Source organism: Diabrotica undecimpunctata, chromosome 4 (genome assembly GCF_040954645.1).
Source record: "Diabrotica undecimpunctata isolate CICGRU chromosome 4, icDiaUnde3, whole genome shotgun sequence".
Classification (NCBI taxonomy): Eukaryota; Metazoa; Arthropoda; class Insecta; order Coleoptera; family Chrysomelidae; genus Diabrotica; species Diabrotica undecimpunctata.
In genome coordinates this window covers 70,756,011-70,768,459 of record NC_092806.1, presented here as the reverse complement: position 1 = coordinate 70,768,459, position 12,449 = coordinate 70,756,011, and the positions used below count along the sequence as shown (strand labels likewise).

General features: G+C 33.2%; 1 protein-coding gene across 1 annotated transcript in view; it reads right to left on the bottom strand.

Annotated features, from left to right (window-relative positions):
* Window positions 1-12,449, bottom strand: part of PAN2 (PAN2-PAN3 deadenylation complex catalytic subunit PAN2) — a 101,519-nt gene that overhangs the window by 18,093 nt on the left and 70,977 nt on the right. Inside the window, exons 13-16 of the mRNA XM_072529703.1 lie at window positions 8,269-8,448; window positions 7,885-8,081; window positions 3,901-4,042; window positions 142-450 (exon numbers count right to left, since the gene is read on the bottom strand). Coding sequence (XP_072385804.1) covers window positions 142-450; window positions 3,901-4,042; window positions 7,885-8,081; window positions 8,269-8,448 — 828 coding nt within the window. The remainder of the gene's footprint in view (window positions 1-141; window positions 451-3,900; window positions 4,043-7,884; window positions 8,082-8,268; window positions 8,449-12,449) is intronic.

The following is a 12,449-nucleotide window of genomic DNA, read 5'->3' as shown; positions in this document are numbered from 1 at the left end:
TAATTAATTTTCAGTAGTATTCCAAGCAAATATTGTATTCTATAAAGAATTGTAAGTTATAAAACAAGATTGAAGATGTATTATTTGGATAAACTTTACTATTATTTGGTATTCATCACATCAACAACAAAGGAAACTTACTCTTGGCAGCTGCTGTTTGACTTCAAGCTTATTTTTCATGGCTTCAGTTGACGTATAAAACAGTACACATGGAACCTTCCAGTCCAGACTAAACCAAGTAGCTTCATGAGGAGACACAGGACTGATGCTAAAATCGTTAAATAAGTACCATCTTGGATTTGACTCATTATCTTTTTCTTTTAAATACGAATCAGGTACTCGAATTAAAGCCACCAGATTTCGTTTGTCCGGTGCAGATTGGTCGTTTATATAACATACAACAGCAGTAAGATCGTATTTCTTTTGGGTGTCGGAATCTTCTGTGGTTATCTAAAATGAAAAAACAACAGGAAATTAAGTAAATATAAATAACAAAGTAAAAGGGGATAATCCCATGTTGGCTGTCTACCATAATTAAAAAAAAAAAACTTACATAGAAGTAAAAAGTAAAAACTTGTGCATATTGGTATATTTTATTAATTTTATTCTTCTTCTTCTTCAGATGCAAATCCACTAATGGATGTTAGCGATCACATTTTCCATTAATTCTCTATTTCTTGCAATATGTATCAGAGATTGTATGTCGTTAATCCCTGTCCATTGCTTTATGTTTCGGAGCCAGGACATTTTCTTGCGTCCCATTCCTCTCTTGCCTTCAATTTTACCCTCGATTATAAGTTGGAGGAACTGGTATTTTTCATTTCGCATGATGTGACCTAGATACGCCGTTTTCCTTTTCTTGATGGTTTCGAAAAGTTGGCGTTCTTGGTTTATTCTTTTAGGGACATCTACATTTGTGATTTTCGCTGTCCAAGGTATTTTTAGGATACGGCGATACAGCCACATTTCGAAAGCTTCTAATCTGTTTATATCCCTCGTTTTGAGTGTCCAGCCCTCTACGCCATATAGCAGCACTGACCACACGTAGCACTTAGTAAACCTTAGTCTCAGTTGAAGATCGAACTCTGAACAAGTCAGTACCTTCTTGAATTTTACGAAAGCTTGTCGAGCTTGCTCAATGCGACATTTTACTTCTCTGTCCGATGCCCAGTCTTCAAAAAGCCACGATCCCAGGTATTTAAATTTACTCACTCTTTCAATGGACTTAGTATTCAGTGTTATGATGGAGTTTTCAAGTGCATCCAAGTTTCTGGAGATGATCATAAATTTGGTTTTTTTGGTATTAATCTCAATTTTATTAATTGAAGTAATTATTGAAGCAATTATTAAAGTAAAGTGATTGTGCTGATGGTATTCATGTAGTAGGTGGTTCAGTTGTTTTGACAATATACTTTGATATTTCATTTATAATAATGCATTGCATATATAGTTGTCCGTGAATGATGCGGTAAAAAATCCTAACTTGGTTCAAGAATTATAGTTAGTTGTTATTGGTCAGAAAATGAAGTACGTGATAGTTATTTGTATTTACATGAACTCTATTTAAAACAATAGTATGTGGAAGGCTATAAAATAAACAAAAAGAGACTGTATTCGGAGAGGTTCATTTAAAACGTGAGACTGGAAATTTCAAATGAAGGGTCAGCTGAGAGTCCAAAGGTTGCACTACAGCAACTGATGACCGTTTTTTGATTATTAGTTCTATCCGAAAACGCATATCGAAAGCGACACATATCAAAAACTGCTAAATGTAACATATAAGTTGGTGTTCCTTCGAAACTGGTCAGACAAAGATTAAAAGAGGTAGGTTTAGACCAAGGCGACCTCATAAACTTTCTCATCTTCTCCAAAATCATAAGCTTCATCGATTCCGTTTTGACGTATCGCTCTTAAATAGATAGTATAATACTCTTACGACAGTTCCGTGAGATTGATTCCATATAGAAAAGTCTTTTGACGAAAAAGAAGAGAAATAGGAAGAGGAGAAGCGTATAGAGGTGAAGGAAAAGCTCAGACAAGAAGAGAAAGAGCAAAAGGAGAGGCGTAGGAAAGTAGAGGTAGAAATCATAAATAGTTTATCGCAACTTCACGAAAATTTTAAGTTAGGAGTTAAGTCAAACTACTAGCAGAATAGACAAATTATAAGAAAAACAGAACGATTTTGAAAATAAAATAGAACAACAACAAAATGATTTAAATTCTAATTTAGAAAGGCAAATAGTTCAGTTAGAAAGAAAAATTAATACCAAAGCTTCTTTATCTAATACAAAGTAACAAATGTATCAGAATAAACAGCTTCATCACCTTCCATATTAGAATCAGGCACAAATAGAACTAGCAAAATTTTAAAAGCACCCGCATTCGATGGTCAAAGAGCATGAGATACTTATCGTTTGCAATTCGAATGGCTGGATTGAGAAAGAAGTAGCAGTTTCCTTGATTGTCTCCCTCCGAGGACAGGCAGCAACCACCTTGCAATTTCTTCCCCAGGAAGCTCCCAGTTATACCTCTCTCGTTGACGCTTTAGACACAAGATATGGCCAGCAGCATCTAAAGCAGGTTTGTCGAAAGTTCGATATCAAAAGAATAACGAAAGCATTTAAATTCTAATTTAGAAAGACAAATAGTTCAGTTAGAAAGAAAAATTAATACCAAAGCTTCTTTATCTAATACAAAGTAACAAATGTATCAGAATAAACAGCTTCATCACCTTCCATATTAGAATCAGGCACAAATAGAACTAGCAAAATTTTAAAAGCACCCGCATTCGATGGTCAAACAGCATGAGATACTTATCGTTTGCAATTCGAATGGCTGGATTGAGAAAGAAGTAGCAGTTTCCTTCATTGTCTCGCTCCGAGGACGGGCAGCAACCACCTTGCAATTTCTTCCCCAGGAAGCTCCCAGTTATACCTCTCTCGTTGACGCTTTAGACACAAGATATGGCCAGCAGCATCTAAAGCAGGCTTGTCGAAAGTTCGATATCAAAAGCATAACGAATGCCTGCCAGAATTTGAAGCCGACATTAAAAGATTATTGCAGAATGTCAAGATGCAACAAGCTCTGGCTAATTGCTAACAAGCAATTTTAAAAGAAATAAAATTTAGATGAAAATGAAGAAGTCACCACCGCAGATAACCAACAACCTATTTTATCTCAGGTCTTGAGCAAATTCAATGAAATTGGGAAGACCTGTACGCCGTCCTGCAGAAAATAAACGATTTAATCTACGGCATCTAGTTTTCAGTTGGAAGTACACCCAAGGTAGTTCATATCGAGAGATTAGTTCCATACCATGGAACTTCCACTCTGTTGGCTTCAATCGGTCCCTGATAGACCAGTTATTCGAGGAGAATAACTATAAAGGAGGGAGTAGTGTATATAAACAGGAAGTTGACAGTATAACAACAGTAGTATTTGAGTTTATGAAGTATATAGTTGTCATTGAGTTAAAGTTTTATTACGTATTGGTGTTCAAATAAATTTATTTTAAAGTAGTGTTACAATATTATAAACTAGATTGAAACAGAGAAGCATAGTGAATTATTATTTTTAATAAGATAACGCTCTAGTAAATTGTATATCCGATGCCATGCAACTGTAATTTTGGATAAATACGTTATGATTAATATTTACACTTAATTAATAAATGATACTGTTATAAAACTAATCCACCATTTTTTTAACTACATATTTTTACTACAATATATGACTTAGTACCTTGCATAACAAAGTATCCTTTGTTGTGTACTTTGTAAATTAACTAATGAGTTTTGTTACAGAGAGTAGGCGTTGTCAATACTACACAACCTTCTCAGGTCATTTTTAGTTTGGTGAATAGTACTACAACCCAAAAAGATATTCAAAAATCCAACTTACCTCGTCATCTTCCTCAATTTTTTTTATTTCCAACTCTTCTGTTTTTATGGTCAATTCAAATCGGTGCGGCAACCAATTATTACTACAATAGGGGTTTTTCGAAGGAGGGATGGGCACGGCATTATCAAAACTGTGTCTAAACCTAAAAAATTATATGTTTTTATGAATAATGAATTGTTTTTCTGATTGTATACACTTAACTAACACGACATTTGAATTGACTAAACATATACTTACAGTAGGATAGACGCAAAATTATTTAAATATATATTAAAATATAATATAAAGTGATTTATTATTACTATAATAATAAATAATATTATTCACAACTAAACTTGCTAGTTTTATTCCAAATTGTTATCCAAATTTCAACATTTCAATGCCTCTTACTAGTTCTTATTAGAACCATAAGATAATGTAAACCGCCAAAAATATCTGATGACACACTGAATTTAGTTCGAGAACACGTATTATTTTCTCCAATTTATCAATCACACTATTGACAAGAGAATTTAAATAGAAAATAGCTGGCTTCTGATTTAACTGTGACTGCTATGTACCATTTATATTTGAAATACGCATTGGTAAAAGTAAACCTGCAAGCAAATCCATATATCGGAGACCTCTTAGTTCAGAATTTTCACGTTCCTACGAACGATGTAACAGTGTTAAGAACAAACTACCTTACGTTAGAAACGAAGAACAACAACGTAATTGAAAAGAAATCAAGAACTACATTTAAGGAAAGTCAAAGCTGCTAGGACTGCCTAGGCAGCAGATGATGCTAATACGGAAAATGGACCAAGTTTTTTTTTCTTTTTTATATGGAAAAGGCTTTACCTTTTTCCAAAATTTAAGTACTAGTGTAGAACATTATAAAAGGAATATCTACTTATAAAATATATGGATTTATGAGCTAAACAATACACAGGGATATATGTACACATATGATGAGACCACTGCATCCCGTGGGTCTCAAGAAATCAGTTCATGATTTATATATAGACACTAATGGTCACTCATATCTACCCATCGATACGGACTTTGGGTCTATCGAATCATATGTACGAAAAAAAATGCAAATAATTTTTTCACCTGACGTATGGAATTTACATTAGAATAGAATAGAAATATGCTTTATTGTTACTGAAAATTGTACAATTTTGCAATGTCGCAAAACCTTAAGGACTAAGTTTAAGTTGCTGCATGTAATACACAAATCTATATAAATAATTTAGTTGCTTGTACCTAAACGTACTGTAATTTCTTAGTTATTCGTTAAGAAACTCTTCCACTAAATAGTATGGTCTTTCAGATAGATAGGTCAATTTACGGAACTTAAGGAAAGAAGTTGTAGATTTAAGTTACAAAGGGAGATGGTTGTATAATTTTTTTGTGGAATATAATATAGATTTCTTTACTAACTCACGGTAAATACACTTCAAAGGTTGAATTTCTGGTGGAGCAGTCATGATTAGGTCTTGCTGGAAAAACATGCAGGTGTTTTCGAACTAAGCAAACATTTTCTAAAATATATAAAGAGGAAGAGTTAAAATCACGTGATTTTTGAAGTAGCTTCTGCAATGTGTTATTGTACTCAGGCCAAAAAGATACCGTATTGCTCTTTTTGTAATATAAAAATAGCATCAGATTGGACAGCTAGTAGTACTAGTACCCCAAAAAGGAAGGCCATATCGAAGATGAGACTCGAACAAAGAAAAATATGTTATTTTGGAAAATGCTAAATTGATTTCCTTCGAAACAGATCTTATTGCATAGAAGGCTGAGGCTAGTTTCTTACTTAACAAATCGATATGAAGGGCCCATTTAAGGTTGTTGTCTATAAAAATACCAAAAAATTGTACAGTATCAAAGATACTGACCTGGCTGTTATTAAAAATCAAGGGTTGAAGAACTCCTTTATAGGATAATGCTACTGTCTTATCCAAGTTAAAAGAGAGTAAATTAAAGTGCAGATGGAAAAACCCATTTCATGTAACAAAAATGCGCCAAGAAGATTTCTACTTTAGTAAAGAGCTAACTGGGTTGAGTTTACCGAAAGTACAAGCTGATTATAGCCGCAAATGTCAAACATGGAACAAAAAATTTCGGTATAAAAGTGTTGACATGTTTTTATAATATAGATGCTGTATGCTTCAAATATAAAAAGATAAAGCTTTAGAAAAGTACATTTTGTTTATATTATGTTATGAATTCTGCAATTTTTGATTTATATAAAAAAAACAATGAGTAAATATTTGTTTCTTTGTAGATTAATTGCAGTTAATTATTAGAAATTTTTTTAGCAATTATCCTTTGATAGATTAGGGGATAGATTTGGAAATCGTCAAATCAGCAGTTGCCAGATTACAACAGATGTTTGCAATTAATCTCGAAAGAGACAAATATTTACTCGTTATTGCTTCATATAAATTAAAAATTACAGGATTCATAAAATAATATAATCGAAATGTACTTTTTAAAAGCTTTATCTCTTTATATTTGAAGCATACGACGTATGCATTATAAAAACATGCCAACATCGACAAACCCAAATATTTTTGACATTTTCGGCTATATTCAGCTTGTACTTTCGGTAAACTCAACCGCTAACTGATACTGTCTCTAAAAGACCAATAAATAAATGAGGTGGTAATTTTTTGGCTAAAAACACATTGGATAAGATTTATGAGAGAAGAACCTTATAAAGTCTTTTGTAATGAGCAAGTTCAAAATTATGTACAATTTGAATCGGATTCGCTGAAACAAAAAAATAAAGAAAAACGCAATGTCGAAGAAGTGTCTATTGAAATGATTAAGCAAAAATAATTATATACTGCCCCACAACCAGTAATTAAACATAAAAAAAGGATATGTTGCATCCAATGATGTATAATATCTAGACCCAGTGTCGGCTTTAAAGTGTCTTAAACATGAATACCTCTGTTTATGTTATTGTTATGACACGAAGTTGCTCGAAGTTCACGATTTTTTACGAAGTGACATTGTATTTGCATATTTTTGGGTGACAAGCAAATTTTATTTCAAATTTTTGAGAGTCATTTACTTAATATTTTAGTAAAATGCCATTTAATTGTCTTGCTTGTGGTCGCGGAAGTCGAAAAGCTAAACATCACTTTTCAGGTAAGTCATTTTTAAAATGTATATTCTTTTAGAAGCATTAGGTTATGTGTTGACAGTCAGTGAAGGCGTTTTGTTATTTAATAAATAAATTATTATGCGTTATACTGAATACCTAATAATTTTAATTAAATTTTTTGTTATTAAAATCAGTGAAATATAATTTTTCTAACTATGTTTTTTTTCATAGATTTCCTTTTGACAATGAAAAATAAACTTATTATAAAATAAACGAGCACTCCAGTGATTTGGTAAATATTATACCTTCAACCAGGACTTTACGACACCCGATTATATATCAAGTGTACAAGGATGCGGAGTCTATTTTTTATACGTCATTGGTTGCATCATACTTTTTACCAACAACCCATTACATCAGAAACAACTGAGGATATAGAATTTATAAAAGATGTCCTTTGTAAAGTAGATGAAAATGATGACTAACTGGCCAGTTAACGATTAACCCGTTATCGATTTATCCATTCTAATGAATTCATTTTGTTTCGAAATAATATTTATTTAAACCAAGATATTTTTATTACTATTTTGCCAGTTTTCGTGACAGCGTATAAGTATATCAGACTTGAGATAATTTGTCTCAAATGTATTGTTATGTCACTTGTTTTGAAACCCTAAATCTCCGTGTACGGTAACGTACTTTCAAATTATATCCATTAGACCCCAGTATTATACTTTTTTGGGATCAGCTCATTTTTATCTATCTAAAAATGTCATAAGATATAGGGTGTTACATTTAAAAAAAAAGAGCCGATGACGTCATCACCTTATTGTGTATCACCTTTTATAATGCAAAGTAAATGTATAAAGTTAAGTAATACAAACCGACATCCTGGCCTTGAACACAAATCTCCATATCTACAAGGTTTAGATGATCCCAAAACTGAAGTAGGTGTAGATGATCTGTTGTTAACTTCTATGGTGGAAACTTTCGCCACGACTTTATCCATCTGAGTTTGCCAAAACTGTTTGTGTTGTGCATTATGGAGACCTGTGTTAACAGAGAGTACATTTGGAAGCGCCTAAAAATGAAAAAGCAATTGTTATTATTAATAATGTGTTTCCAAAAGAGTTTTCAACCAACTCTTCCAAGACAGACCATTAATTAAAGTCCGTCTTTGAAAATTGGAAATCGAGTAAGTAAATCTTAAGAAATTATTAGATTTGTCTATAACAACTATTCACAAGGTAGAATCTAGTGTGGCTTACCTGAAGAACCCTGGATTGAGATGTAGGCAAAAATTTTGAACAGTTTTCACACCAAGCTGGTGTTGTTTGTTTTGGACACAGAGATCTTTTTAAAATATCACAAAAACTCCATTCGTCTTTATCTCCCATATGAGACGGATATACAAGATTACAGGCTAATAAGAAAGATTCTTTCCTTACCTAAAAATACAATAATTAAATATTTGAGTATATAACAATAACATTTCAAATATATGTATATTTGAAAAAAATTAATCTCATTTTACAGTACAATTCGACCACAGAAACTGACACTTTAGAAATGGTTTTGCTGATTGGTTATAGTTTATATAGGAGATACGTCTCCTTGTATCGTTACCGAGACGATACTGTGTCGGTAACTAACAGTGCAACAATTTTAACGGAATATTTATTATCTTCTTCTTCTTGATGTGCCTATCCGTTACGAATGTTGGCGATCATCATGGCAATCTTTATCTTATCTGCAGCAGCGCGGAAAAGCTGCACAGATGTTGTATTGAACCAGATTCTGAGGTTCTTTAACCAAGATGTTCTTCTTCCTGGACCTCGTTTTCCAAATATTTTTCCTTGCAGGAATATTTTTCCTTTCGAGGTTTGATGGTGGTCAGTACCACTCGGTTCTTATTTATTCTTCTGAGGACCTCCCCATTTGGGACCCGGTTAGTCCACGGGATCTTAAGCATTCTCCGATATAGCCACATCTCAAATGCTTCCAGCTTTCTGCACATATCTTCGTTCAAGGACCACGATTAAACACCATAAAAAAGGACAGAGAAGGCGTAGCATCGCAGCATTCTTACTTTTGTATCAAGAGAGAGGTTGTGACTCTTGAAGAAGGCCCCCATCCGATTGAAGGTGGATCTAGCTTTTCCGATGCGTGCTCCAATCTCCTGGTTGTTGGTCCATTCTTCATTTAATATGGTGCCAAGGTAGTTGTAGTGCGTCACTCTTTCTACAGGGGATTGGTTGACGTAGTATTGAACTTCTGTTATCCTTTTCTTACTAATTATCATAAGCTTTGTCTTCTTAACGTTTATATTGAGTCCATATTGTTGACTGTAATACGTGATTTTGTTCATAAGAACTTGTAGGTCTTCTAAGTTGTCCGCAAATACTATGGTGTCATCTGCATATCTGATGTTGTTTAGCCGGTAACCATTTAGTAGAATACCTTTTTCAGTTTCGTATAAAGCTTCGATAAATATTCTTTCAGAGTACAGATTGAAGATTAGAGGAGACAAAATACAGCCTTGCCTCACTCCACGCATGATTTTCACATAGTCAGTGTGTTCACCTTCAACTCTGAGATTTTCTGTCTGATTCCAGTAAAGATATCTAATTATTTTCAGATCTTGGTTGTTAATTCCTGTTTCTTTTTGTATTTGCATCATCTTGGCGTGATGTACTCGATATTTATTATAACTGAGTATTAACATGCACTGTAAACTTTATAACCCATAGGGAAGGATCTACCATCTCCGTAATGCAGGAAGCCCCATAGAAAAGAAATTAAGAGTGTAGAGAATTAAATGACTGAGCCATATAAAGAAATCTAAAACAAGGAATTGTAATTGTAATAAATCCTAACATGAAGGCAACAGTTAGTCGAATCTAACCGCCCTGTCAGTGCGAGTGAAGCAGCCCTTTTTAGCTGATTTGTCATTAGTTTGTAACTTGATGTCTGACCCTTTCGACTTCGACAGTTGACTAGATTGCGCATGAGCTGGCTCAAAACTGTTATTCATGTTGTCGAGGGTGAATAGAACGTAGCAAACGATGGACGGAAGCGTCACTCACAAACACCATCACTCAGTTTCGGTTCATGAAGTAAATACTTTTAAATACATATAACATTAAACTTTTAGCATGTATATAACCTGTTTAAATGTTAAAAATGACGACTTTAGAAAAAATACTAAATATAGAGCATAGTGCAAAAGAAATATATATTTTACAAATATGTGAATTTACATAACAATAACTGTATTAACTTTGGATTTTTCTAAAAAACTTAAAGTTCAAAATTTCATATATTTTCAACTTAAATGAGAATTGGTACAATTCTAGAGAACTTGATTATAACTGAGAAAGCCAGAGGTACGTTTTATAGAATGCAAACTCTTCTTTGCAATATGCACCTTAATATAAAGGTTAGACTCTGAGTAATTAAATGTTATGTGTCTTCGACACTGATGAACCTTAAACTTTTCGAGATTTCTACTCTTTGAGATTTCTATATCCTACATTCAATTTTTGAGTTCTTTTTGTGCATGTCTTAATAATTTCGTCTACAAATATTAGCTACTTAGCTCATAGTATTGAGCTAAGCATCTATTTATTGTAAACATACATGCTACGTATATTTTCTTTTTCTTTTATAGCGCTTTTTGTGTTATCTGTTTTTAAGTAAATATATGATGCTGCATACTCCTACCACTTCTAAATTCACTTTATGCTTAGTCTAATGTGTGTTCCGTCATTGTTATTAACCGTTTGTTTATTATTATGTTTATAAGTAAATATATGATGCCGCATACTCCTATCACTTCTAAATTCACTTTGTGCTTAGTCTAATGTGTGTTCCGTCATTGTTATTAACTGTTTGTGTTCATATTCTCTAATAATTTCTATTTTGTTTTAATTTTCAAATCGATCTGGCAACGTTGCTTTCTGCCAACATTGGGCATTTTGGGCGAGGTCGCTTCGATCGAGTTGTTGTTGTTCGATCGATGCGCGAGAGTCATGTACAAGCCGTTGCATTAAGAACACGTGGAAATAAAAAGGCACGTTTTTGTTGAGCTTGTAAGTCATTTCTAATTCATTTCCTGCACCAATTACCCAAGACAAAAAGTGTTAATAATCAATAAAAACATTGGTAGCAGAGCGTGGTTAACTAATTCGTAAAATCCCGGTCTATAACAGGACTCAGTGGAAAATTTCGTAACGGTTAGTTAAACAATAGTGTTCGCTCCCGTTTGTGTAAATTTACCGGCCCAGTGGAAGAGACAACACGTTGGTGCAACCAGAAGTTGAAGCTACCTACAAGTTCAATAAATGTGAGTTCCTTTTCAATCACTTTCCTTAAACTTTTCTTTATATAGTCTATAGTTTTTTACTGCTTCGATTTGTAACAATTTTAAGTTAATCATAATGTCTGATACTAAAAAACGAGGTGTGCTTAAAAGTAAACTAACAATTTTTATTAAATATCTGAATACATTATCCGAAAAAGAAATTAGTGAGTTAGAAATAATTCAATTAAAAGCGCGGCTTTTAGACATAGAATCGCTTAAATCGGAATTTGAAATAATACAATCGCGAATCGAATTAGATACGGAAGACGAAGAAGAGTTTCAAATCCAGTTAATAGAAAGGGAAACGTTTGAAACGACATATTATACTTATATAGCTAAAGGCAGAAAAATTATTTTAGATTTTGAAACCGGCGATGTATCTAGTTCTTCCCTTAACAATTCACAAATTCAAAACTTTGATCAAGGCACGGCAATAAAATTACCGACAATAAATTTACCTAAATTTTCCGGTTCATATCAGACGTGGCTCGAATTTAGGGACACCTATAAAAGTCTAATTCACGAAAATAACAATATAAGTCCTATACAAAAATTTCATTATTTACGGGCGTCTTTGGAAGGTGTGGCAACTGATATTATTCAGTCGTTGGAAATTTCCACTGCTAATTATGACGTGGCTTGGAAGGCACTTTCTGAACGATACGATAACGACCAGCTGTTAATACATAATCACGTTAAATCTCTATTCAATTGTGAACCGGTCGTTAAAGAATCAGCTGTATCTCTTCGCAAATTATTAGATATTATTACAAAGAATTTGAGGGCTCTTGAGCAATTAAACCAACCAACTAGTGAATGGGGTACATTACTTATATATTTAATCTCAACTAAACTCGATTCAATAACCCTACGTGAATGGGAAAGTTTTAAAAAGAATGGAGAAAGGCATACCTTTGAAGATTTCAAAGAATTCATAAAATCACGAGCTGATTTATTAGAAATGGTAAATGAAACTCATCCAGATAAAAGAAAATCGGTAAATAACAGTACTCGCGGATTTATTGTTACGGGGGGTGAACGAAATGCTCCAAAATGCGTCTTTTGTAAAAAAGAACATTATATTCA